We start from the raw sequence: 27,594 nt of genomic DNA, 5'->3' as shown, positions 1-27,594 counted from the left end.
CAGGCTCGAACCCGGGTCACAGGCACTGTAAGCGCTGTAAGGCAGCAACTCTACCACTGTGCCACCGTGCCACCCAATATTCACTGAGGTGTGACTATTACAATCAATTTGTAGAAATTACACCTGTACATTAAACAAACGGTTGGCATCTCTTTAAATGCAAACTGTTCACATATCCACAGGAAAATTCCAACTCCTCTCCTATATTTGTACAGGTAATCATCATTAAATCCTAGTATGGATTTGGTGAAGAATTAAGCAAACAATTGTGCACTCTGATTATCTGATTGCCAATGAGTGGCTAACATAGTTTTAAGCAAGCATACAATAATGTTTGATGAAATACATAGACCTTGCTTGCATCATATATGTTACAGTATTTATTCATTGTTACATGTGGAACCATTCTTAGTCACTTCACATTTTTCTTTAAATACATTTTATCTCCTGCTGTCTGAAAACTATCCTGTCAAAATTCATCCCTTGTATAAATTCCAGGGTCCAGAACCAACACCTGGCTAATAGCTATAATCTGCATATCTAATATTATATTGACTTTCCATACTGAAAGCGTTTTCCTTTGATCAATTTTGAATATCAGGGCACTGATCCTTCTTTTTTTGCCATCTAATTAAACCTAATAAATGGACAATATTAGAATAGATATAATATCCAAACACCCCACTCAATATCAACAGGGAATAGATTACTCATTTGAAGATAAACATAATCGCTTGTTCTGCAGCTTCTTGATGCATTTAATTTATATTCCAATGCAAACTCACACAGGAATACCCCCTTCCAGAACTCAATGGTAATCCATAAAATATGGAAACTATGCAGTTTTTTTTCATTTTAGAATGCATTAACTAAGTAAATATGGTGGCATATCAAAAAAGTATACTGTAACAAGTACATCTAATAAGAATGCAAAACATTGAAAAATATTTTAAGGGAATCAAATGCAAAAACCTATGCTGATATGGATTATGCAGATTATCTTGGGAACTAGATGGCAGGATTGCAAAATTATCTGCTCAACTCCAAGATCTAATGTCAGAATTAACAATTCACATGAAGATACAAATGCTATACACATACAAATAAACAGCCTCAGTGAAATTCAGAACAGGAGCATGTTATTTGCCATCAAACATTTAAAAGATATAACAGGATACATAATCAAATTCCGTAGGCAATAAAGGTCATCATACACAAGAATTTCCAGAAGTCTAATATTGATGCATGGTTAAGTACCTATTAAATTCTAAGAGCAATCAACAGTATGTTCATAACTAATTATAGCTACATTGCTGCTGAACTTTATAGTATTTGGGTGCATCAACATATTCTGAAGTTCATGGTGCACTGTTTTGTAAAGATATTCTATATAAAGTTTAAGACAATAGCAAAACAGACAGGTTCATCATTCATACTGCATGATTGTATACCCTGTTCTCACCCGTACTCTGTCAGATAACAATACATTTATAAAAGGTCCTACATCTTTATCAATAATAATTCAGACAGAGGATCTTATACTGTATGCCTCAAACATGTTGTTCCAATATTGCACAGTAGTATGACACATAAACAACATCACCATAACACAAAGGTTTCACAGGAACAAACAGTCACCTTGAATATATGGGAATTAGCGTAAATTCTTAACACGAAAATATGAAATATCACTCTCCACAATTCAAATGAAAGATAAATCTCTTGTAAAACAATTGGGTTAAATCACCACAGTCTTGAAGAGTTGAGAACAAAAAACTGATAGTCCTGTCCCATGGTACAAGTTCATTCCAAGAGCTCTCCCGAGTTTGCCTTGATTCGAACTCGGAGATTTACGGTAATGGCCACTCGTCGGTATTCGGGGCTCTCGTGGACATTTTTCATCATGTTGAAAAATCTTCACGAGTCTTCCCGTGCTTACCTGCTGTTAGCGAGTCTCCCCGAGTACCTGCCGTTAACGTTACGAGCTGTTAAGTGACGTCCCCGAGCTCCGACGTACCCGCTACGTTCATTCTCCGTGCTTACCACGAGTTTGATTTTTTTTAAACTCGGGAGAGCTCTTGGAATGAACTCGTACCATGGAACAGGGCTTTAAATCGTTTAACCTTAACAAGCTACAGCCAACTTGAGAGAATTTCACAATTAAAGTTTTGTAAGTATTTTGTTGTTTACTTTACACTGCAACATTCTTCACTAAATTGCATCAAAGGGCTTCCTATGTTTTAAAAAATCTTCAGAAATGTTGCACTCCTGATCTGCACATATTTTTCTTGCAAGTAATTTTTTTTAAAGCACATATACTTAAAATATGGCTAAAGAGCACCTAAAATATGGCTCCTTGTAAGATAAATAAATGTGCTTTGTAATAAAATCTAACATAAGTAAAAACACAAATTATCTGGCCAAACTGCATGCTTCCATTTCTTCTCTGAATGAAACATAGTCCCATTATATGTCCAACACTAAACATCTGCAATCATCCAGAAATGGGGGAGATTGTATTTAAAAGTATGCAGTATTCCAATAAGCTTCTATTTAAATAAGTGTGTATTTACAATCCAAATTCAAGCAGCTTACAAAAGCTGGTTTTGGGTGTGTGTAACTTTTTTTCTCGTTTATTATATTGTTTACAGAGTACTGTTGTGCTGCAAGTAAGAATCTCATTGTTCTGTCTGGGACTTGTGACAATAAAACACTCTTGACTCTTGAAGTTCACCCAGAAGCAGATGATTATGTGTGACAACTATGCTTCCCCTTCTACAGTACCGTTACTTAAATTTACGTTTAATGTTGAATCATTTCATCATGTAAAAGAACTAAAACTGATTTTCTGGATAAGCAACTCATTGATTACACTAATGAGGTTTAGCTGGTGACATATGTTCTGTAAAATTGCATTACTAAACTTTATTAAATGTTGGTGAAATGGGGGAAATGTTATGTTCCATTAGGTTGGTGCAGTTGGTTTTTAGCAAAAATGAAAGTCAGTAGTCCTTTTCAACATGTGTAGGAAAGAACTGCAGATGCTGGTTTAAATCGAAGATAGACACAAAATGCTGGAGTAACTCAGCGGGACAGGCAGCATCTCTGGAGTGAAGGAATGGGTGACGTTTTGGTCTCGATCCAAAACGTCACCCATTCCTTCTTTCCAGAGATGCTGCCTGGCCCGCAGAGTTATTCCAGCATTTTGTGTCTAAACCTTCTCAACATGTTCCATTTTATGACTTGCCCAGAAGATTTTGGATTACACACAATGATGAAAGGCTAGTTGCCAGTTTATAAACCTACGATTCAATCCCTTTTTTTATTTCATATTACATTTGAGACAACACTAAATTAGCAACTAATGTGAAGCTAGGAGCTTCCATGATGTTGTTGGGGCCCCCATCAAAACATGTTAGCCCCTTCAACTGATACTGATCATAGAACGGATCGTATAGGCACTGGCTAGCACTCAGGCTTTGCTGAAAGTGCAGGTCGTTTCACTTACCCGTGGTTTCGACGATGCCTTCAAGGATAACAACTATCTCGAACTGCTCCATCTGCATTGATGGCTGGGAGAGGTCGTAGAAGGGACTCTTGGTATCAATCACATGGCAGATAGTGAGAGGGGATACGAGGAAAAGTTGATCTGCCCCAGTGCTAAATCCAACGTCCAACTCTAGTTGATCGAGGGGCAAGAATTCTCCCTCGGGGGTCTGCCGGGACTAGACAAGCGTGGAGAGAAGACGTCAACAGAGGGGTATCTACTCGACAAGACATCCTGAAACCGCTTTACAACACAGCCGAGCCGCTGCACAATTAACTACTTGACTGAAAATGGTTTCTATTCATGCTCAATGATGCAGATTAAAGAGCGAGTTGCTGTACAGCCCGAAAGATATGTATTATTTCACTACATAGCATTTACGTCTGAATCACATTGAGGACCTTATCGAAAACTTTCCTTAAAGTCAAGCATTTCAGCATTATTTTCACAGTAAATCTTAACAGCTTTAATTCAAAGTTATGATATGCACATTGATTATGCACTAGTTTGTAGAAAATTATTACTTCCTTAAACTTATGCTTAAATAAATCTATTCATTCAATGGTGGGGTTTCCAGGAATATTATTGGATTTAGTACTATTAAATTTGTACTCCCAATAAAGAAAAACTAGTGAACATTATGTGTGGATGTTTACTGGTTTATTGAAATGATAGGTTTCTTAAACTTTATTTTTTTGTGAATAAATCTATTCATTCAATGGTCCGGTTTCAAGGAATATTATTGGATTAAATGGTATTAGATTTGTACTCCCAAAGTAAAATGAGTGTACCTTTTGTGTAGATCTTTACCTGTCTATTGAAATGATTATATTTCATAAGTGATAGGAGCAGAAATAGCCCATTCGACCCATCAAGTCTACTCCGCCATTCAATCATCGCTGTTCTTTCCCCCTCAACCCCATTCTCCTGCCTTCTCCCCATAACCACTGACACCCCTTGAAATTATTAGTTTCTTAAACATTTTTTTGAATAATTCTATTCATTCAATGACCCAGTTTCCAGGAATATTATTGCATTTGTACTTAACGTATTTCAGTCAAATCTAATAGAGCGTGGTTAATTTCCCAGTTAAGTCAGAGTCGGCTTGGATCATTCAATCAGTCTACAACTAGCCACTTTGACCGACCTCTCCGTATAAAAGTTTTCAGACTAATTACTTCAAACTTTAAGGTGCAAGGATTATAGTTATGGGATTCAAATGACCCTAATTGGGGAGAAGAGTTCACGGTGCCTGGCTCATTCCATTACATTACATTTATTTATGAACACTCCTTCCATTTGAAGAGATAGGTCGGGGTCAGTAATCCCGATACCGTGGCTGACAAGTGTAAATCAGCGACCTGTTACTGCACTACATCTCAAGGAGATGGTCGGTTCGACGCCCACACGCCCCGACATCGCTTCGCTTCTCTTTTGCTTTATGAGCTTGTTAAATCACACTTTATGAGCTTGTTAAATCACACTTTATGAAAAAAAACGATTTCCATCTTTTGGCCAGTAAACCTCGATCAACCTTGTGATACATTAGGGAGAAGCCTTTTAAAGAACGGCCTTCAGTAACTGTAATACTGGATTATAGAACGTGAAATTTTGCAGCCAGTATTAAATTTAGAGTTTAAACATCGGGGGCTTGCTACTTCAAGTTAGGCTTTCTTTAAACATATATAGGTATCCATCCTTACACCAAAAAAATGGATTCCAAATAAACTCTATTGTTTAAGCTCCTCGACAAACCAAATGCAAAATAATCCGGCATGTCATTTTAAGAGGGGTTATGATACTTAGTCAGAATTGCGTTTCAAACACTTTAAGTGGCGCCCCGCAAGCACGATTTTCAACGTGAATCATTGCATTACATGGCTATCTGGACTGATTTCGCACGTCAGGGTAGGTAGGTACCTACACTGTGCATTTTGAGATACGTGTACAAACCCCGCGGAACATGTGCGAGTGTATAAAATGAAAAAAAGCCAATCGGGCCATAACATGGGTGTTAGTGTTTTTTTTATAAATTCTGATCCACCAGCCACCTTCCTTCCAAATCATTCAGGCTTCACGGGGCGAGGTGGGGCAATGGCATGGGATGTCAACTGGATGTTTTAAAGGCAAATGTGATTGTTAGTTTCTCCAGTAAGGAGGGGAATGGATCGCCAAGTAATTTGAGAAAAAAATAGTCCAAAACTGATGTGGCAGTAAAGAGGGAAAAAATATCGAAAAATGTCACTGGCAAATAATGAGCTGCTGGTAACCTGATTTTGAGATGTTCAAGCGAGAAGTATTATTCCCTGTCCCCATTGCCGCTCCTGCCCACTCCCTGCCCAATCACTGCATTTTGAAGAAAATCTGTACCAAATCTCAGCCAGCCCCGATCATATTCTGTTGTCATTTCAAAAGAACCGTGTGTATACACACACACACACACACACACACACACACACACACACACACACACACACACACACACACACACACACACACACACACACACACACACCACACCACACCAACGTAAGATACACATCTCATACATGTATACATCACACACACATCTACACATATACCCACACATATAAACACGTACATATCACACTTATATCTCATTCACACCTCACAGACAACACACACACATATCACACACACACATAATACTCGTATGATATATATCTCAGACACGCATATATATCTCATACAGAAATATCACACATACACACATCTCAGACACAATACACTAATCTCTCTCTCTCTCACACACATAGCTCACGCACGATGCACGAACTGACCCATTCCCCACTTCTCCTCCCCACTAATTGACCCATTCCCCTTTCCCCCTTGTCCCAGTAAACATACACATGCAATAAACGCACCAGGAAGGTACATTCTTGCGGGTAGACGGGGGTGGGGGGGGGGGGCACTTACTTTGAGCAGTTTGCAGCGTATCTGTGCGGACACCATGTGGCTATTGCGGAGATTCCCCACTCTGAACATGAGAGTCAGCCTGCCGTCTCTCATGGAGATCACCGCATGCTCGCTGAACATGAGGGTCTCCGCCCGCTTCTTGGGCTGGGACATCTTGATGAACATGCAGCCGATCAGGAAAGCATCCACGATTGAGCCGAGGATGGACTGCAGGAGGAAGAGGATGATCCCCTCTGGGCACTTGTCCGTGATGTACCTGTATCCGTATCCGATGGTCGCCTCAGTCTCAATAAAGAAGAGGAAAGCCGAGGGAAAGTTGTAGACGTTTGCAACGCACGGGGTGTAGTTGTCATCGTGAGCTCGGTTGAGGTCGCCTCGGATGTAGGCGATGAGCCACCACATGGTCGCCATGAAGAGCCAAGCCACAGTGTATGTGAAGATGAAGATAAACATATTCCAGCGCCATTTCAAGTCGACCAAAGTAGTAAATAAATCCGAGATGTAGCGGCTCGCCTCGCCGCTCACGTTCCCGTGTTGTACATTGCAGCGCCCGTTCTTGTCCACGAACCTCTGCCGCTTTTTCTTGGGTGGCTGATTGAACCCAGAACTGCTGGACAAGGTGGTTACTACTTGGTAATCGTCACCAAATTTTTTTCGGAGTGCGGACATAATATGGGCAACTGAGCGGATTAAATAGTCCGTGCAATCAGTGCAAACGTTAACTTGCTTCCTTCCTTCCCCTCCTCGCTCTTTCTCTCTCTATCCCTCTCTTTCCTCTTCCCCCCCTCCTTGTGCACTTCCCGACCGCGACCTGGTCACCCAGGAGAGAAAACGCAGAGGTATCAACCCTCCGAGCCACACAAAGAAATTGCAACCCCTCGCTCTTTTGCAAATGCGCACAAAATCATTGCTTCCAGCCTCTCGGGTTCTGCAGCCAAAAATGATGGAAAAAAACCACACACACACCCGAGTCAGTCAGTCCGCAGGCAAAAACCCTCCTTCCTCCGCAGGTCTCGCCTTCTTTGCAAACCTGACCTGGGGGGCTCGATCGTCCCGGGGTTCAGGCGTCCCGTCCCCTGGACAGAGGGAGGGAGGGAGGGGTCTGGGGAGGGTCTATTAAACTGCCACAGCCTGCAGTGCCTCCAAAAGTTCACCCGCAGCCAGCATTATTACTTCCACACCATGGTACTTTTCCTCTTCCTCGCCCTTGCTTGAGCCCAGGTCCTGACGCTGAAGCGAAGCGAGTCAAAGCAGGCATTCGTTGTTGCAGGGTCCCCCGGTCTCTCACCCTCTCCTCCCTGTCTATTTTTGCATCCCACCCATTCCAGTTTTTTTTCTAAAGATAAGATCTTCTTCCAAATGGTACTTTGCAGCAGTACTTCCCTTCTTCCTCTTCCTCTTGTCTGGGCTGTTAAGGCGCTTCGGGTACCAATGTGTGAAGGATGCAGAGACAGAGAGAGGAGCGCTGCTGCTGTTGCCGCCGCTGCGACTGACTCTCTCCCCCCCTCCCTCGTCCTCTCCCCCCCTCCCTCCCTCGCTCCTCGTGCTGCAGGTGAGACGGAGTGCGCCCCCCCGAGGTTTGGGGTGGGTGGGGGGGTGTTGGTGGTCCTTGTCCTTGATGGTTCTGGTCCCATTTCCCGTAGTGATCCAATTTTCTAAAATAATGGAATAAATTATTAAGTTGCTTGGACTCAAGGGTTTGAGCTATAGGATGAGGTTGGGGTGATCTCATAGTGGTGTATAAAATCATGAGGGGGATAGATAGGGTGAATGCACAGTTTCTTGCCCTTAGAAGGGAAGCAAGAACCAGAGGACATAGGTATAAGGTGATGGGGGGGGGGAGGTTTAATAGGAACCTGAGGGGTAACTTTTTCACACAAACGGTGGTGGGTATTATGGAACAAGTTGCCTGAGGAGGTAGTTGAGGCAGGTACAATGAGAGCATTTAAAATACATTTGGACAGGCTCATATCCGTCTGAACCTATCCCATACATGTACCTGTCTAAATGTTTCTTAAACATTGCGATAGTCGTTGCCTCAACTACCTCCTCAGGAAGCTTGTTCCATGCACCCACCACCCTTTGTGGGAAAAGGTTACCCCTCAGATTCCTATTAAATCTCCCCCCCCCCCCCACACCTTAACCTATGCCCCTGGTCCCTTGGATAATTGTCTAATAATCGTGAAGGAATGATCAACTAGGTACCCAGTAGCTACTGATCTCAATGGGCAAATATTTATTCAAGTTTCTATTGATTTCTGCCTAGGGAAGCTGATACAATAGCTCTGTTCTGTCAATTGGGGTCGGCACAGTGGCATAGCGGTAGAACACTCCCAGACACCCTTGTTCATTCCTTACTATGGGTGAGTCTGTGTGGAGTTTATAGTCTCTCCCTATGACCGCATGGAGTTTCTCCAGGTGTTCCAGTTTCCTCCCACACTCCAAAGATGTAATGGTTTGCAGGTTAATTGGCTTTGGTAAAATTGTAATTTGTCCCTTGTGTATAGGATAGTGCTAGTGTACGGGATGATCTCTGGTCGGCACGGATTCAGTGGGCCGAAGGGCCTGTTTCCAGCTCTAAGGTGCACTAAAGTAAAGTTGGTCAGCTAAAATGGGATTTAAAATGTGGCCTAAAATCACCATTTAAAATCATAGAGCACAGAAATGGGCCCTTCAATGGTTCAATTATTCTTTATTATCACATGTACTGAGTAAGTGTAATTGTTATTTTGCATACAGTTCGGTAAATTATTGCCATACATAAGCATAATCCCTGGTTATGTACAAAGTGTATAGAAATAGCCCACTGAGACCATGTACGAGTCACCAGGTTTTGTGCTATTTTCACAGTCCCAGCTGTAGTTGGCAATAAAGGCCCATTGCAGCCGTTGCCTCCGTCCGGATCATCCAGCGAACCATCGTCCCTCTTCTCATCCAACCACGCTCAGCCTTTATGCCCCAAGGCGTCTCCTGCAACAAACCTTGAGGGCACGGAAGGTAAGACCCCAGTTCCAACTTCCTTCATTCCTTTGTCCCAACATGTCCATGCTGACCAAGATGCCCCATCTAAGCTAGTCCCATTTGCCTCCTGTTGCCCCTTTCCCATCTAAAGCGTTTCTATTCATGTACCTGTCCATGTGTCTTTTAAATGATCTTATTGTACCTGCCTGCACTGGCAGATCGAAATGTGTAGAAAGAACTTCAGATACGGGCGATCACGGTGGCGCAGCAGTAGATTTGCTGCTTTACAGCAAAATGCAGTGCCAGAGACCCGGGTTCGATCCTGACTACAGGTGCTGTCTGTATGGAGTTTGTACGTTCTCCCCGTGATCCGCGTGGGTTTTCTCCGAGATCTTCGGTTTCCTCCCACACTTCAAAGACGTACAGATTTGTAGGTTAATTGGCTTGATTAAAAAAATGTAATTGTCCAAGTTGGCGATATGCCCTGCCGACTACAAAATTCAGAAGGTTCAGAAGGATACTGGTTTACACTGAAGATAGACACAAAGTGCTGGAGTAACTCAGTGGGTTAAGCAGCATCTTTGGAGAAAAGGAATACGTGACTTTTCGGGTTGGAACCCAAAACTTGGATTCAACTTGGAACCCCGTCTGAAGAAGGGTTCCAGCACAAAACATCACCTATTTCTTTCTTTCAGAGTTGTTGCCTGACTCGTTGAGTTACCCCAGCACTTTATGTCTATTCTCTGGCAGCTCCTTCCATATACCCTGCACCTTCTGAGTGTAAAGGTTGCTCCTCAATTTGCTATACATTGATCTGCATAGAGGGAGCAGGAGTGGCTTTTCTGCCTCCCAAGCTTTCTTTGCTTTTCAATTAGAATGTGATTGATCTGATTTATCACCTCAATACTGCATTGCTGTCCGTCTCCTGGTAACTGTTCATCCTCCTTAGTTTAACTTGGCATCATGTTCGGCACAGACATCTCTTCGATTTAAACAAGCACCTGCAGTTCTTTCCTACACATTGTGATTAGTTTAGTTTAGTTTAGAGATACAGCACGGAAACAGACCCATCAGCCCACCGGATCCATGCCGACCAGCGATACCTGCACATTAACACTATCCTACACCCACTAGGGACAATTTTTACATTTACCAAGCCAATTAACCTACAATTAACCTACAAACCTGTACATCTTTGGAATGTGGGAGAAAACTGAAGATCTTGGAGAAAACCCACGCAGGTCACGGGGAGAACGTATAAACTCCGTCCAGACAGCACCCGTAATAGGGATCGAACCCAGGTCTCCGGCGCTGCATTCGCTGTAAGGCAGCAACTCTACCGCTGCGCCACCGTGATCTACAGGGCCTGTTTCTGTGCTGTAGTGTTCTATGTTCCTGCTTATCAATAATCAACCTACATCTGTCTTAAAATATTTAAAGACTCATTCAAAGAGAGGCATAACCTCCCTCATTCTGTATTGAATTGCCCGAGTGATAAATGACTGTTGTGTTTTTTGACGTGCGCTACACAAATTCACTTGACCCTCTGAAAAAAAATAGGATCAGCTCATGTCTGTCGTTAACTACAGATGCTCTATTTTTAAGCAGTGATTCCCCAGTTCTAGATTCTTCCAAGGAGAAATATCCTCTCTACATTCACCTCTACAGAGCAATGGGGACCTGGCGTGGGAGGACCGCCATGATGGAGGTGGAGAATAATGGGGGATCTGGTGCAGATACTCTGTAACTTTGCAGCGCCCTTTATGGGCAACTATTTGCATTCCCTGGGCATGCAAGCAAAGAATTTCACCGTGACTTGTCACATGTGACAATAAAGTATTCATTCAAAGTATTCTGAACAAGCCCCTTGCACGAATGCAACAGGATTTCAAAACATTGATCCTTTAAACTAATTTGCCAGGTCACCAATGAAAAAGGCAGCAAATCCCTTATTCCCAAATAAAAAAACACTATATTGGGAACACTAAAAATAAGCCTATCATTAGTTTTGCAATCAAGAGAAATATTAGGAATAATGAAACATTAAAAACAGTAAAAGAACACTCAGTAAACTTTGTCTTTTAAGGGCCCTTACTATATTGGGACACTTTAAAAATAACCATCATTCATTTTTTTGCTGGCTTGTTAACTGGCATGGGATTCTAAGTTTGTAATTAGGTGCCTTTTCTTTCCATGAGCCACAATGAACTGCTGTAATTAAGGAAGATCTATTTTTGTTTTTCATTTCCCTCGGAAACTTTGTCAGTGTTTCAATTAAAGTTGGTTCTCTCGTGATTTGGATATATTTGACTTCTCTTGGTTCCTTTTTAAACATTTTTTGCATGTTCTAATCTGAACAGTGGCAAATAACACGTTACAATGCAATTAAAAATTCATTCTACGAATATCTATAGTTTCTACTGTTTAGTTTAGGTTAGAGATACAGCGCGGAAACAGGCCCTTCGACCCACCAAGTCTACGCTATCCTACACTAACACTATCCTACACACTGGGGATAATTTACAATTTTACCGATCAATTAGCCAACAAACCTGTATGTCTGTGGAATGTGAGAGGAAACCGGAGCACCCGGAGAAAACTCAAGCAGTCACAGGGAGAACCTACAAACGCCGTAGAGACAGCATCCATAGCCAGGATCGAACCCAGGTCTCTGGTGCTGTAAGGCAGCAACTCTTCCACTACGTCACTATGCTGTCCTGATACCTTTATAAAATAAAATAATGTCCATGGTATTCAGAATAGACATAATTCTCTGGACACTGGTACAGGGAGATACAAGAAATGCTTTCCATGGGTGGTCACTTGTCAAATCTACATCTCCTGTCACCAAGACGACGACCGAAGACCAGAACACGCCTCAGTAGGCACGACGCACCCTCCCAGGGGACTGCATTGAAGTCGGGTGGCTCGGCCTGTCTCGGCCGAAGGAGCCTCGGCAGTGGCGGCAGCAGCGGGAGACTCGGTGGCAATGGGAGACTCAGTGGTGGTGGGGCCTTGTGGTCAATGGGCGTGAGGGGGGAGCGGCAGACAATGGGGACCCGGCGTGTGGCAACCACTGTGAGGGATGGTGGGAGAACAAAGGGGGACTCGGTGTGTGTGGGGGGGGGGGGGGCACTCTAGTGTAGAATCCTCTGCTCAGGGGATACGACTGCATTTGTTTGTTTGTTCATTTGTTCTGGTGAAGGCGCTGTGCACACAGCAGCCAAACAGTCGCTTGCCTCTTTCTTTTTGTTTTCACTTTTAATTTCAAGTTTTTGTGGACCTTGTGTGTTGTGACTGTTAGCAGACCAATTTCCCTCCGGGGATGAATACAATTTTATCATATTGTATCTTCACTTTTGTTAGTGGTCTATTTTTCTTGTGCACGTACATATTAAAGGCACAGAGTGGTGATTTGACTTTCAGAATGAATTTGTGAATGTGAATATTATGTTGATCTCTACTGCAGTTGTGTTGGAATATAAAAGTAAGTTGCAATGTTGCAATTGTACATGAGACATGTCTAGAATACCATGTACTGAATTCGTTGATATTGCATACTTTTAGCTATGTCTAGAATCCTATCTGCAGAATTGGTTTGATCTTCAGCCTCTGGAGACGTGGCAACATACATTTGTGAGATTTCTGGGGCTCATGTGTTGTTCTATCAGGACTGACTGAATAAGTTGTGTCTCCATAAGAATAAGAGATGATCTGTGAAATGAGGGCAGGGGAGAGGGGAAGGAAAGGAAGGGGAAGAGGCAGGTTGGGAGGGAGGGAGAGAGGGAGAGAGGGAGGGTGAGTAGGAAGAGAGGGTCAGAGAGAGAGTTTGTGTAGGATGGGAGGGTGAGGGTGAGTAGGGGCAGAGTGTGAGAGGGAGGGAGAATGGGGTGAAAAGGAGCGAGGGAAATTGAGTAGGAAGAAGGGGTGTGAGGATGAGTGGGGTGGGAGAGGTAGAGGGAGGGTGAGTGGGAACGGGCTGGGACAGAGAGAGGAAGGTGAGAAGGGGGACACAGTGAATGAAAGATCGGAACTGATTCCAATCTATAAATATTACGTGCTTGATTTCGACCACAATTGCATAAATGTTAAAAAGTAAAATTGTTGTTTGATTTTCCATAAAATTTAATTTCTACAAAAATGTACAAATAGCTTAATTTACAGCAAAGTATACAATCACAGCATCTTAAGGATATTCCTGAAGAAACAACAGCGAACATCTTATGGATATTGGTCAGGCTTTACTATTTATAATGTGGTGTGGAATTAATTGGTCTTATGCATGCCTTGGAGCTGGAAGCAGCATTATTCCCTTTGCTTTCAACCAAACTCTAAATAAAGAAGTGGCTGGTTACTGTACCAAACGAGGCATCAAACAAAATAAGTAAAGGATGATTTTACTGAATTGCTATTTCTAATAAATGTGACTTAAAATATCTACAGCATTTTTGACCCATCAGTATTCACTTTTATTACATACTTTATTAATCTAAAATTCTTAGATTTATTTTAAAACTGTAAATTAAAAGCCAAAATTGTTAAATACTAACATTTACATCATCTAAACAGGGATTCCATTTAAAAATATAAAGCTGTTAATAATACATTCTGATATTTTCTTACCAATAATCTATGCTGTGATTTTTGAATTTTCTCACTGAGTAGTGACTGATATTTAAATGGTATTTAGATGTAAATAGAATTGTTTTCTATACTGTCATGAATATGAGCACTGGGTTCTGAATTGTTTCAATAAATTTATTCACCAAAAACATGGTTTTATTTCTTGATAATCAATAGTAACATTAAATCAGTTACAGAAACTAATGTACCAAATAACATTGACTTAATTTAAGGAAAGTTTCAAACATTTTGACAGTAATTAGATATTGTTTTTGCTCTCAAAAATACCTTTAATTAATTTCAACTATTATTTTAAGGCATCTGACCACACAGCTATTCCCAAATGAATTTGCAATGACATTATTGGGTAATTTACTTTTCAGTGCGGTTCATTAGGAGACTGTGGATTTAAGTCAAAGATGGACACAAAGTGCTGGAGTAACTCAGCGGATCAGGCAGCATCTCAGGAGAAAATAGGAAAGGCACTTTGTGTCTATCTTTTATATAAACCACTATCTGCATTTCGTGGTTTCAACATTGTGGATTTAAGTCAGCTGAATCATTGGAAGTGTTTTTATAGCTTGAGCAATAGCACGCATCATGCTATTTATAATGTACTTTCTCCAAAAGCAAATGCAAATTTAGTGTGGGCACATGACATGCCCAGTTGAGATATGAGTAATGCTTAATATGTTTTCAACCATTCAGTCAAAAAGCTTGCACAACGTGTTTTAGTTCACTCCAGATCACTGAGAGCCGTGAGTTCTTTATAGATTTTGTATCAAAAGTAAGAATGGCAATGAAATAAATCGGTGACGTTTCTTCCACCATTAAGTACTCAGTGTCATGTTGCGTAGCACCCACTGTTGCGATTGGACTCCACTGCAGTCCTTCATGGTGGGAATCATTTTTTCTTCCTCCGTTGGTTCATCCAGACATTGATTACTATTTACATGTCGTAGTGTAAGCCTCTGGTGGATGGAAGGAGAAATAAAGCAATGAGCTGAGAAAAATATAACATATACATTAACGATAAACTGAATTCATACAATGCAATTGACCCGGTCGGTCTCAAGATACTTCAAGGGTCGGGGTTGGGGGGAGACTTAACATTTGATACTGAACCAAAGATATTGTATAACAAACACAAGGACTGCACAGTTGCGCAGTGGTAGAGTTGCTGCCTTACAGCGCCAGAGACCCGGGTTCGATCCTGACTATGGGTGAAGTTTGCACTTTCTTCCCGAGAATGCGGGGTTTCCTCCGGGTGCTCTGGTTTCCTCCCACATTCCAAAGACATGCAGGTTTGTTGTTTAATTGTCTTCTGAAAATTGTCCTAATATGTGCAGGATAGAACTAGTGTATGGGTGATCATTGGTTGGCGTGGATTCGGTGGGCCAAAGGACCTGTTTCCATGCTGTATCTCTAAAACTAAAACTTGGCCAAATGCTTGATCAAGCAACAAGGTTTTACAAAGTGTCCAACAGGAGCATGAGAATGGCTCTGATTGTTCAGAAGAAAGTTTCATAGTTTATATCCTAAAAAGCTGAAAGCATTGCTGTCAGTGGTGAAGCTGTTTAGAAAGAGGAATTTGCGCTCGTTCATAAGTTGTAGGAACAGAATTAGGCCATTCGGCCCTTCAAGTCTACTCTGCCATTCCATCATGGGTGATCTATGTTTCCTTCTCAATCCCATTCTCCTGCCTTCTCCCTATAATCCCTGGCACCCGTACTAATCAAGAATCTGTTACTCTCCGCCTTAAAAATATCCTTTGACTTGGCCTCCACAGCCGTCTGTGACAATGAATTCCACAAATTGACTACCGTCTGACTAAAGGAATTCCTCCTCATCTCCTTTGTAAAGATATATCCTTTTATTCTGAGGCGATGGCTTCTGGTGCTAGATTCTCCCACTGGTGGAAACATCCTCTCCACATCCACTCAATCCAGGCCTTTTACCATTCGGTAAGTGTTAAATGTGGTCCTGCCACTGATCCTTCTAAACTCCAGCCATCAAACATTCATCATATGTTAACTAAATCATTCATGGGATCATTTTCGTAAACCTCCGTTAGACCCTGTCCTACCTCAGCACATCCTTCTTCAGAAATAGGGGCCCAAAACTGCTCACAATACTCCAAATGCAGTCTGACCAGTGCCTTCTAAAGCCTCAGTATAACATCCCTGTTTTTTTATTCTAGTGGTCTCTAAATAAATACTAGCATTGCATTTGCCTTCCTTACTACCGATTCGACTTAATTAAAATTATTTTAATCCTGTACCAGCAGTCCCAAGTCGTTTAACACTAGTTGAAGGAGCATCGATCAGTGTAAGGGGTTGGAAGAAGCTCGGCAAAGATCCTGGAGGAATTTGAAACGTTTGATTTTTAAACTGGCTGTTATTAGGCTGAAAGCCCATAAAAATCAGCATTTATCAGGAAGGCAAGTGAATAGAAAGTAGAATTTTGAATATCAGCTTTACTACACTTAAAATTATATTATAAAGGTTACATTTGGAACATATTTAAGCGAGTTTCCTACACTATAGCAGATATGGCATAATAATACTAAGCTGCATTTTGAACCTGAATCTTGATTTTGTTCTCTTATATATTTCTTTCACCCTTTAGATTTTACAGATACAGCGTGGAAACAGGCACTTCAGCCCACCGAGTCAGCACCGATCAGCGATCACCCCGTACACTAGCACTATCCCACACAATAGGGACAAATTACAGTTTTTACCGAAGACAATTAACCTACAAACCTACAGGTGTTTAGAGTGTGGGAGGGATGTGGGGGACCCAGAGAAAACCCACATGGTCACATGGAGAACATACAGACAGCAGCCATAATCAGGATCGAATCCGGATCTCTGGTGCAGTAAGGCAGCAACTCTACCGCTCTACCAGTAAGGCAGCAACTCTACCGCTGCGACACTCTGCCTTTGCAAGGTAGACAAAGGTGCTGGAGAAACTCAGCGGGTGAGGCAGCATCTGTGGAGCGAAGGAAATAGGCAACGTTCCGAAATGTTGTCTATTTCCTTCGCTCCATAGATGCTGCCTCACCCGCTGAGTTTCTCCAGCACTTTTGTCTACCTTTGATTTTCCAGCATCTGCAGTTCCTTCTTAAACAGTGATTTCAATCTGTTTCTTTTCATTCCAGACTTCATTACAGAAAATATATAAACATCACAACAATTGTAGGAGTTGAGATGAGCACTTGCTTTGCCCTTCAGTAAGATATTAGAGGTAAGATCGTATCCGTAACTCAATCTTGATCCCCGTAACCCTAAAATCTATCTCAGGCTTGGAGAGGTATAATGCCTGTCTTTTATACACGTAAATATATTTAAAGAAAAACTCACTTACCTTAAACATACGCCCAAAGTAGAAAAACACAATTAATGTCTACACAGAAAAAATCAACATGCTAACATTTACAGGTTAAGTTCTAACACAGCACTAAGTGCCACATAACAACAATTTCTGAGAGACAAAAATGCTGGAGAAACTCAGCGGGTGAGGCAGCATTTATGGAGCCAAGGAAATAGGCAACGTTTCGGGTCGAAACCCTTCATTAGTCTGAAGAAGGGTTTAGACCCAAAACGTTGCCTATTTCCTTCGCTCCATAGATGCTGCCTCACCCGCTGAGTTTCTCCAGCATTTTTGTCTCCCTTCGATTTTCCAGCATTTGCAGTTCCTTCTTTAACAATTTCTGATATGTATAATATCTCAGAATTTGTGAAGATTGCTTGACTGCAAAAAAAAAACAAACATTTTTTGATGCACAATACCTTTATTTTTATTTTGTTTGATGTGCTGCAGTTTGGAATGGATAGAATGGTAAAGCTTCCTTTGTCTCTGACCAGATCCTCAATTATCTTAACAAGTGTCTCCATAAAAGTATCACAAGTTCTATTCTTCCCTTCATTCCTACTTATCTTAATTGATTCAACCCACTCGGAAAACAAAGCTTGTTAACCATAGCAAACATTTGTAGAATTAGCCCAGGTGTGTATTGGGTGGGTCTTAGTTCATGGCACTCTCACCTCTAAATCTGAAAGTTATGGTTTCAAGTCTTCTTTGGCAGAATTGAGCACAAAGGAATTAAGCTGATGCTCCAGTGTAGTACTGAATGGGTGCTGCATGGTTGTAAGTTCTAGTGTTGTACTGCACGCGTACTGTAGGGTTAGATGTTTTCATGTAGCACTGATTGCGTACTTCATGGTTGGATTTTCTAGTACTGCATGAGAGCTGCATGGTTGGTCATCCTAGTGTAGTACTGCATGAATGCTGCATGGTTGTGTTCCAGTGTAGTACTATACAAGTGCTGCATAGCTGGACATTTTCATGTAACACTGAATGCATGGTTGGATGTAGTACTAAATGTGTGCTGCATGTGGGTGCATTGGTGGCCTTAAGATGCTTCTGTTTGACCAGATAAAGGACAATGTAATTGATAATTGTGTGAAAACTTTGATACATTTTTAACTGTTCTGCTTGCTGACACGTATTGCAAAACTAAAAATGTCGCATTGTTCTTGGGAAAGCACTGGCCGAATGATTGGAGCAATGTGTACAGATATCTGTTTCTTTGTGTGTGATGTATTTCACAGGTATTTCACGTGGTGATGACAATATTTAACTGCTATCTACTTATGGGAGAATACAGCGAGTGGATTCTGTTACTCTGTATGTTAGCACATAGTCATTTATTAATATTGAATAGTTAAACACCATTTTTGTTCATTATAGTTTATTTTCTCTTTAGGTTTTATGGTATCATTCATTATTTGGCAGCTAATTTATATGACCAATGATTTTGGATCGAAAAACCCCTATCTGTCTTCCTTGAAGTTGAACTAAAACACTAGGATTGACACAAAATGCTGGAGTAACTCAGCGGGTCAGGCAGCATCTCTGGAGAGCATGGATAGGTGATGTTTCGAGTCGGCAACCTTCCTCAGATTCTCCAGAGATGCTGTCTGACCCGCTGAGTTACTCCAACGATCCGTGCCTTTTTCATTGTAAACCACCATCTGCAGTTGTCTGTTTCTCTAACGCACTATGAACTCATATTTAGAGCAAAGGCTAGAAGCTTCAGTTCCACCCTGTTGGGGTATTTGGTTTTTATTTATAAATTTATTATTGACACTGATATCAAGTTACAAAATTCAAACAAAAAGTGTAGATGCTGGAAATCCAAATTAAAACAGAAAATACTGGAAATACTCAGCAAGGTCTGTTTCCACAGTGGTGGCCTGGTCTGCTATGTATTTTCAGCATTTTCTGTTTTATTATAATTTGTTAGTATTTTAGTTTGGGTTATGTTTAAAAGTTGCTCCTCAGCTGTTATCAGGCACCTGAACATCCTACAACAACTAGAGAGCGGTCCTGAGCTACTACAGTATCTGCCTCATTGGAAACCTGTAGACTATCTTTGATCAGACTTTACTGGGTTTTATCTCGCACTAAACGTTATTCACATTGTTCTCTTTGTCATGTATCTATACACTTTGGACGGCTCGATTGTAATCACGTATTGTCTTTCCGTTGACTGGTTAGCACGCAATAAAAGCTTTTCACTGTACCTTGGTACATGTGACAATAAACTAAACTAACTATATTGACTGTAATTCTTGCCAATTAATAAACACACAAAAGCTTTGGCTGTTAGTGTCTGACAGACATCTCCTGCTGCAAAGACATTTCCTTCCATATCCTTTCTACCTTCTGCAGACCATTTAATTTCACTCTATGCAATATCAATCAATCAGTTTTCTCTGCAATTCTCTCTGCTTCTTATTTCTTCCACCAAAGGAACATTGTAAAATTTTATTATTACCTGTATTATTCATTCTTATACTGGTATTTCTTGGCATAAAATATACATGGCCCCACTAGCTCTTGGTTCACCTTGCACACATTGGTCAATTATTTATATCTATTCTGATCTTTGAGAAGATTCACTGCAAATATCAATGTGCTCCCTGGGGCTCATAGTCCTACCTTCAAAAGGACCACAAGGGGCCTAAAACTACTGGATATGCATAGAACATAGAACAGTACAGCACGGGAACAGGCCCTTCGGCCCACAATGTACATGATGCCAAGTTAAACTAATCTCTGCCTGCACGTGATCCATTTCCCTCCATTCCCTGCATAACCATGTATCTGCATCACAGCATGGTTTGGGAACAGCTCCCTCCCTGACCGCAAAAAAATTGTAGAGAATTGTGGACATAGCCCAGACCATCACGCAAACCAACCTCCTTTCCATTGACTCCATCTACACTTCACGCTGCCTCGACAAGGCCACCAGCATAATCAAGGACCATTGTCATTCCCTCTCCCATCAGGCAAGAGGTACAGAAGTGTGAAAACGCACTCCTACAGATTCAAGGACACTTTCTTCCCAGCTGTCATCAGGCAACTGAACCATCCTATCATCAACGAGAGAGTAGTCTTGACCTCCCATCTACCTCATTGGAGGCCCTCAGACAATCTTTAATTGGACTGTACTGGACTTTATCATGCACTACATTTTATTCCTTTTATCCTGCATCTGTACACTGTAGACGGCTTGACTGTAATCATGTAGTCTTTTCGCTGTGGATAGCACGCAACAAAAAAGCTTTTCACTGTACCTCGATGCACATGACAATAAACTAAACTGAACTGAAATCTGCCCAGAGAATTCTGTGACACAATGTAAAAAAAACACATTTGCAGCACACATCATTGTAATGCATAAATCCACAAATTGTGGGACGCGCAAACTAAATCATTAAGCCATCATTTTTGGGAATTTCTTTTCTGCAGTCTTGGAAAAAACAATTATCGTTGATCCAACTGCCACTAAAATCAGAGGCGGGATTAAGTTTGTGAACTGAATCCTCCGGGTACAGCATAGATTATTTGGACTGGAGATACTGGAGAGCTCCGGATCATTAAAATATTCAAGCGTTCAATATGTTCTGTTTGGATTGACTTTCTAGTTAACAGCATTAGAATTTAATCAACACACATTTTATTTTAAGCACTAGCTGATTGATTTTTAACAACTCATCTCAATGGTAAACTATGATGAACACGAATAAAGATAAACCTAAGTTCTCTTCGTGATCCAGGCCCTACACTGACATTGTAGAAACAAGGAACATCCAAGGCTAAAGAACAAACTGCTGGAGAGGTAGCTTTGGCAGAACGTTGTTTAATTTGATAATAATGGAATGCAACAGGAATTAAAATGGGATTAGTGCCAGACAGGAGGGAGATGTGGACTCGGTGATTTTGCTACAAAGTGTCCATCCAGTATTTTCTGTTTACACTTTAAATTTCCAGCTGTAGTTTTTTTTTGATTTTCAGATGTTAAACAATGGGTTGTATGACTGCAGAGGCCGAGTTTAGTGGGATATAGGCCAAACTATCTTAGGTGGGGCATCTTGGATGGCATGGACATGTTGGGCATGTTTCAGTTCTGTATAAATGCATTAAGGGGAAAATAGAGTAACTAGGGTGAGACTAGGGCCCCTCAAAGACAAACATGGTCATCTTTGTGTAGAGAAGCATTAGATGGGTGACACCCTCGATGAATATTTTGTATTACCGTGACGAGAATCATGAAGACCAGGAAACTCAAGGAAATTTAATGGGATTCTCTTTGGGGATAGTCTGTCTTTAAGGATTCGAGGAGGTGCTGGACGTCTTAAAACATATGAGCAGAGATAAATCTCCACTGTCTGATCAGGGATATCCAAGAGCACAGTGGGAAATTAGAGAAGAATTTGTAGGGAGTCTTATTTGGGATTTCTGCATTATTATTTGCCACGATAAGGTGCCGGAAGTCTGGAGCAGAGCTAACATGGTGCCTTTATTTAAGATGGGCTGCAGAGAAAAGCCAGTGAGCCTAACATCTGTGGTTGTGTTACTGGAGAGTATTCTGTGGGATAAGATGTTCATGCATTTGGAAAGATAGGTGTGGATAGGGATAGTGGATAAGCATGGCTTTGTGCAGGGGAGATCATGCCTCACAAATGTGATTGTTTTTTCAGCAGTATATGAGGGTTGATGAGGGCAGGGCAGTAGATGTAGTCTATATGGACATTGGCCTATATGGACAGCAAGGCCTTTAGCGAGGTTATGTGTGGTAGGCAGCTATGGAAAGTCACATCACATGGGATCCAGGGAGAGCTGGCTGATTGGATACATACTGTATGTGTAGGATAGAACAGCAGGTGCTGGTTTACACCAAAGATAGACACAAAATGCTGGAGTAATTCAGCGGGTCAGGCAGCATCGCTGGAGAAAAAGAAAAGAGGACGTTTTGGGTCGAAACCCGCCGAGTTACTCCAGCATTTTGTGTCTATCTTCGGTGGAGTCTGAAGAAGAATGGATACATAATTGGTTTGATGGTGTTGAGCAGAGCGTGATGATGGGTGGTTGTTTCTCGGTCCTGAGCCTATTGTTCTTTGTCATCTTTAAATAGTCCTGGGAAATTCTAAGTCAAAATCCTTCTTCCAGGATCTTGAAGATTTGGATAAGACCACCAGGGAAAAATATCGATTATTTAGTTTTATGAATAGAATGAGGAAAATATGCTAAACTTTTTCATTCACTTGGTGGGCCCTAATTGGAACAATGTTGTCAATTCTGAGCACCACAGTTTAGGAAGAATATCAAAGCCTGCATGTCAGTGCAGTGCAGTGCTTAAATGGTACAAAGAATAAAGAGGTTTTTGTTATATGACAACTGTGAAAAGAATTGCTGTGTTCCCTTTAGATTAGGGAAAATAATAGTAAGATTAAACGAGAACTTACCAGTTTGAAGTTTGATCTTTATTTTATGAGGAGTTACGATGAGGGATTACGTGAAGACCCCGCCAGCACGCATGCGCGACATTCTTCAAAGCAGCGGTGTGGAATCACAGTAATAGTAATTGAAATAAACAAAGTAAGATAAGAAGAACTAGGATACCAGTTGACCTTTATAATAGAGGGTGGGAGCAGAGGGCACGTAATCCCTCATCGTAACTCCTCATAAAATAAAGATCAAACTTCAAACTGGTAAGTTCTCGTTTAATCTTACTATTTTACTTCGGAGTCACGTGAGTGACTACGTGAAGATTTTAAAGATCTGTGATTTCAAGCCGTGGAACAATTCATGCTTCACTCACTGCCGAAGTCATTCAAGGGAGGAAGTATGTTATCGTATTCAGATATGTATCAAATTCAAACAATAACAATTTATTTTAACAAAATAATGCTCCCTAGGGCTAAATATATTACAGAATTCAAACTTGATTCTGCAACACCGCAGGTTTGGTTATTGGCTTATTATAAAAGAATTGGAAGGTCTTTTCTCTAGACCATCCTGCTGTTGCCAGGATATGGTCCATAGGCACTTCCATGTCTCTTGCTGCCGGTGTTGCTGCTGCCCTTGTGGAATGAGATTTAAGATGTCAGTATCCACCCCAGCAGCTCCCAAAACCTGTCTGAGCCATCTCGAGATGGTCTGTGCTGAACCCGGCCATTAGGCTGTTTATGGCTGCCCATAGTGCCAATTTACTTCCTCTTAAAGTTTTAGTAGTCTTAAGGTATAGTAGAAGGTGTGTCTTTACACACTGTCGAGTGTCAGATGGGTATGCCTGGAATTCCAAATTTTATCCTGATGTTCCTGGTCTATCTTGTTTAACAAGCTCCAAGATGCGAAAGTTATCTTTTCTGGAGATGCCATCATTTTTTCCAGTCTCAGATTATGTAGAGACTGGACCCTTAGAGCTGAGACCAGTGCCATCAGCATACTGTTTTTTAATGTGAGTTTTCCCCCAAGGACAGGGACATTGCTGGTGCCCCTTAGCAATGTTAGTACAACACCGACATCCCAGATCTGGGAGTACCTCGCTCTAGGAAGGTTAGTGTTGTAAATAATCCTCATAAGTTTGGCAACCAAAGGGTGAGATCCCATGGAGAGTTGTCGTGGTGCCTGCCACCAGTAAGCTGACAGGGCACTCCTAGCGCAATTATAGCACTGCAGCTCAGTCCTTCATCTACATGAAGGCTGGATAGGAATTTCCAGGACGTTGGTGATTGTAGCTGTATTATACGCTACACCAGTCCTTGAGCAATACGACCCCCATTTTCCCATGCTGGAGAGGTACTGCTTTTTTGTTGATTCTAGATAGGCCGCCGTGATCATGTTCATGGTCCTGTCCGTCAGCCCAGATCTTAGCATGATGGACTTATGGTTCAGAGACTATGTCAAGGACCACAGGGACCCATGGCTGTGTAGGCCAATCAGCTACTTCCAAGACCCCTGATGCTGAGACCATATGTATTTTGCATAGGACCCGACTGATGAGGCAGGATGGGAAAAAACATAGTAAACAATTTCCCCCAATTCAACGAGCAACGTCCATTGCTGCTGCCCCAGGTGTGGTTCCCAAGCGACATATGTTGGTAGCTGGTGATTGAGTCTAGATGCAAATAGATCGATATCTGGTGTCCCTATCTTATTGTAATATTAGCAAACATTTTTGTGGTCCATTCGGTGCTGTCATTGAATTTTCATGACCTGGTGTGTGCCACTGTATTGAGCTTACCTGGTAGGTAAGTTGCTGATAGTCAAATATGTATGTTAACACACCATTGCCAGATTGTATTGGCCAGATTGACACATTATATCAATTTTATTCCACCCATATGATTAATATATGCCACAACTGTAGTATTATCAATTTGTAGGCAGACATGCAGATGGTGCATTGTGAGCAGTAGGCTTTTAGCCCATGAAACGCACCCAACATCTCTAAATAATTTATACACAGTGTTTTTAGTAATGATGATTCCTAATGTTCCATCTACTACCAGTTCTGGATATAGTGTTAGTAGCTCCCCAGCCATGAGCGCTGACCTCCATTTGTAATGTGAATGATGGTTACTAATAATGATGGGCTGGAACTATGCCAAGTATTCCCTTTCATCATTATAACTCCAAATTGCTTTGGCTGGTAACTGCATAGGTCGATCAAAGTGACCTGCAAGGTGTTTTTAGATCTTGCACTTTTGCCCTTTTTGAGCTTTAATAATGCAAGGCCCAAACTGAGTAGCTGGAAATGCTGCTACTAGTTTCCCAATTACTCTTGCCACCTGTCGAATAGATGGTTTATTTTGTAATAATTCATTTTGTTGTAGGCTTACACCAAGTCGGCTGCTTTACTCTTTGGCAATGTTACAGACATGTGGATAATGTTAATTGTAAATCCCAGAAAGTCCATAGTTGTGGATGGCGTCAACTTAGATTTATCTGGATGGAGATGGACCCGAGTTTAAACCCAATATTCGGTAGCTAAAATTGCTGATTTAGCTAGTTCTAGGGTTTTCCCCACAATTGATATATCATCAAGATATGCCATGACAATATGTTTTGTTTCCTAAGTATTGCCAAGGCCAGTTTTAATATCTTGGTGAACAGTCTTGGGGTTGAAGTTTAACCCATTAGGCAACGGGTATATACTGCCATAGTTGCCCCATCCAGTTAAATTTTAAGTATCGACAATGATCCCTAGTATGGGTACTGAATAGTATGCATCTTTTGGATCAATGCATGCCATGAAGTATCCCTCTGAAACTAATTGTTTCGGCAGTAACAATGTTTCCACAGTGGTAATAACATCCATGTCTCCCAAAACAAGTGTAACATTCCCCCTGTTAGTACAGGTCCTACACCTTTGTGTTCTGGAAGGAACCAGATCCACCTACCTCCCTGGTTGCCGGTGGTACGTCCCTTCTTCAACTTCTGCCTCTTCTGCAGAAGAGGCGCCGGAGTGCGGGGTAGGCACGTTTTCCATGAGGGTCGCTCTGGGCCTTGGCCTAAAAAGGACCATTGTGGTTGCTGCGCGGCCCTCATGCTTTCACCAGCGTCCTGGTGTTGATGCCTGCTGGCGGATGCATAGGGGTGCTGCCGTCTGAGGTGTGTGGTCTGCCCGTTGCTGATGACGCTGTCATGAGCCCGACGGCTTTAAACTCTTCATCGAGCTTTTTTACTTGTTTAGACAAGTTTCCCCTCCAAATAGCAGTATCTGCGGTTGTGTTGCAGCTGTTTCGCACAACCCTGCAAATTTGCGGTTGAGTGCAGGTTTACTGTGCTCTCGCAAGCAATTGATTTCATAGTGGGTATTGCGGAACAATGTCAGTCCTGCTGAGTGTCCATCATCTCTGTACCAATGATATGCCTGCTGTCAGAAGTTTTAGAAACTTCTGTAGTTTGACCTCCTGGGTTTTTATGCCCGTCTCACTGTACCCCCAGATCGCATTGTTTGCTGCAGGCCCTTTTAACAAAGTAAAGTTCACAGGAGGCATATACTTCTCCGTAGTTTCGTTACCTGTTCCTGCAGAGGATGGAAGTACAGGTAGTCGATGCTGGCCGCCAGCTTGGTCTGCAATGGTACTCCTGATTTCGGTGACCTACCTCCCAGTAGCTCCTTAGGATCCTGCACCCCCAGCACACTGCCGTTTTCTTCAGCCACGTCCTCTTCTTCAGGACCAGCCCAGCCCTGGTCCACAATGCTCCTCTCTGTCGAGGGAGACGCATTGTTTTACAGCCCTCGATAAGGTGCTGTTATGGGAGTGCGAGACTCCCACAGTGAGCTTGCTCCATCTCCCGGAGCAAGTCACGCCACTTTACGCGGGAGGCGGACCTCTGCTGCACTCGGGCAGCGCGTCCTCTCGGCCGGACTCAGATGAGTATGGTCGGCTGGGCTGAATCCTGCTGGGTCCTAACCGTCTTACTGTTGGCTTTACCCCCTTTCTGGGGAACCACTGCGGTTCCTATCCGTCTTATCCTTGGCTTTACCCCCTTTCTGGGGATCCACTGCGGCGCTGATTTGAGCTGTACAGCTCACGGCGCTGGATTCAGCTTACCTCCAGCCCGCTGCGCTATTTCCGGGTATACAGCTCGCAGTGCTGGGCTCAGTTGTGCTGAGTTAACATGTCTTGTGGACCGCAGCCTGCAGTCCAGGTGCCGCTGGTCGCCCTCGGCTGTCGGCTGTCGGAACTTTCCCAGTTCCCCGCAGCCTTAGACACGCGACCCGTTTTTTCTTCCCCTTGTCCAAAGTGCTGAAACACAAAGCACAGCAAGGGGAAGAATACAACTTTAGAATAAATCTTCCTTACCTTCTAGGTCCATTTTTCAATTTTGCCGCGGGAGCGCTCTGCACCCCCGCCCGTCGCTGTTGCACTGCGTGAGACGCTATGTCGCGCATGCGTGCTGGCGGGGTCTTCACGTAGTCACTCACGTGACTCCGAAGTAAAATGTGATAATTGAATAGGTTTAAGTTTGTAATTGAGTACATAAAAAGTAACTGTTTTCACTGGCAAGATATAAAATGCTGGAGTGACTCAACGGATCAGGCAGCATCTGTGGAGGGAATGGACAGGTGAAGTTTTGGGTTGGAAGCACTGCAGACACAGAAGGGTCCCGATCGGAAACATCACCTGTCCATTCCCTCCACATAGGATGTGGGCCGA

General features: G+C 42.2%; 2 protein-coding genes across 3 annotated transcripts in view; both read right to left on the bottom strand.

Moving 5' to 3' along the window:
• The window catches only part of kcnj3 (potassium inwardly rectifying channel subfamily J member 3), a 117,831-nt gene extending 110,179 nt beyond the window's left edge, over nucleotides 1-7,652 (bottom strand). Inside the window, exons 1-2 of the mRNA XM_033024066.1 lie at nucleotides 6,485-7,652; nucleotides 3,509-3,725 (exon numbers count right to left, since the gene is read on the bottom strand). Of these exons, the coding sequence (XP_032879957.1) occupies nucleotides 3,509-3,725; nucleotides 6,485-7,153 (886 nt within the window). The 5' untranslated portion in view covers nucleotides 7,154-7,652. The remainder of the gene's footprint in view (nucleotides 1-3,508; nucleotides 3,726-6,484) is intronic.
• A 5,900-nt stretch (nucleotides 7,653-13,552) lies between these two features.
• LOC116975236 (polypeptide N-acetylgalactosaminyltransferase 13) overlaps nucleotides 13,553-27,594 on the bottom strand; it is a 234,818-nt gene continuing 220,776 nt past the window's right edge. For both annotated transcript variants that reach the window (XM_033024064.1, XM_033024065.1), the window contains one exon: nucleotides 13,553-15,039. In XM_033024064.1, coding sequence (XP_032879955.1) covers nucleotides 14,899-15,039 — 141 coding nt within the window. In that variant the 3' untranslated portion in view covers nucleotides 13,553-14,898. The remainder of the gene's footprint in view (nucleotides 15,040-27,594) is intronic.

This window comes from Amblyraja radiata, chromosome 7, assembly GCF_010909765.2.
Source record: "Amblyraja radiata isolate CabotCenter1 chromosome 7, sAmbRad1.1.pri, whole genome shotgun sequence".
NCBI classification, from domain to species: domain Eukaryota; kingdom Metazoa; phylum Chordata; class Chondrichthyes; order Rajiformes; family Rajidae; genus Amblyraja; species Amblyraja radiata.
Note: the sequence above shows the minus strand (reverse complement) of the source record. Positions and strands in the feature narration are given on the sequence as shown.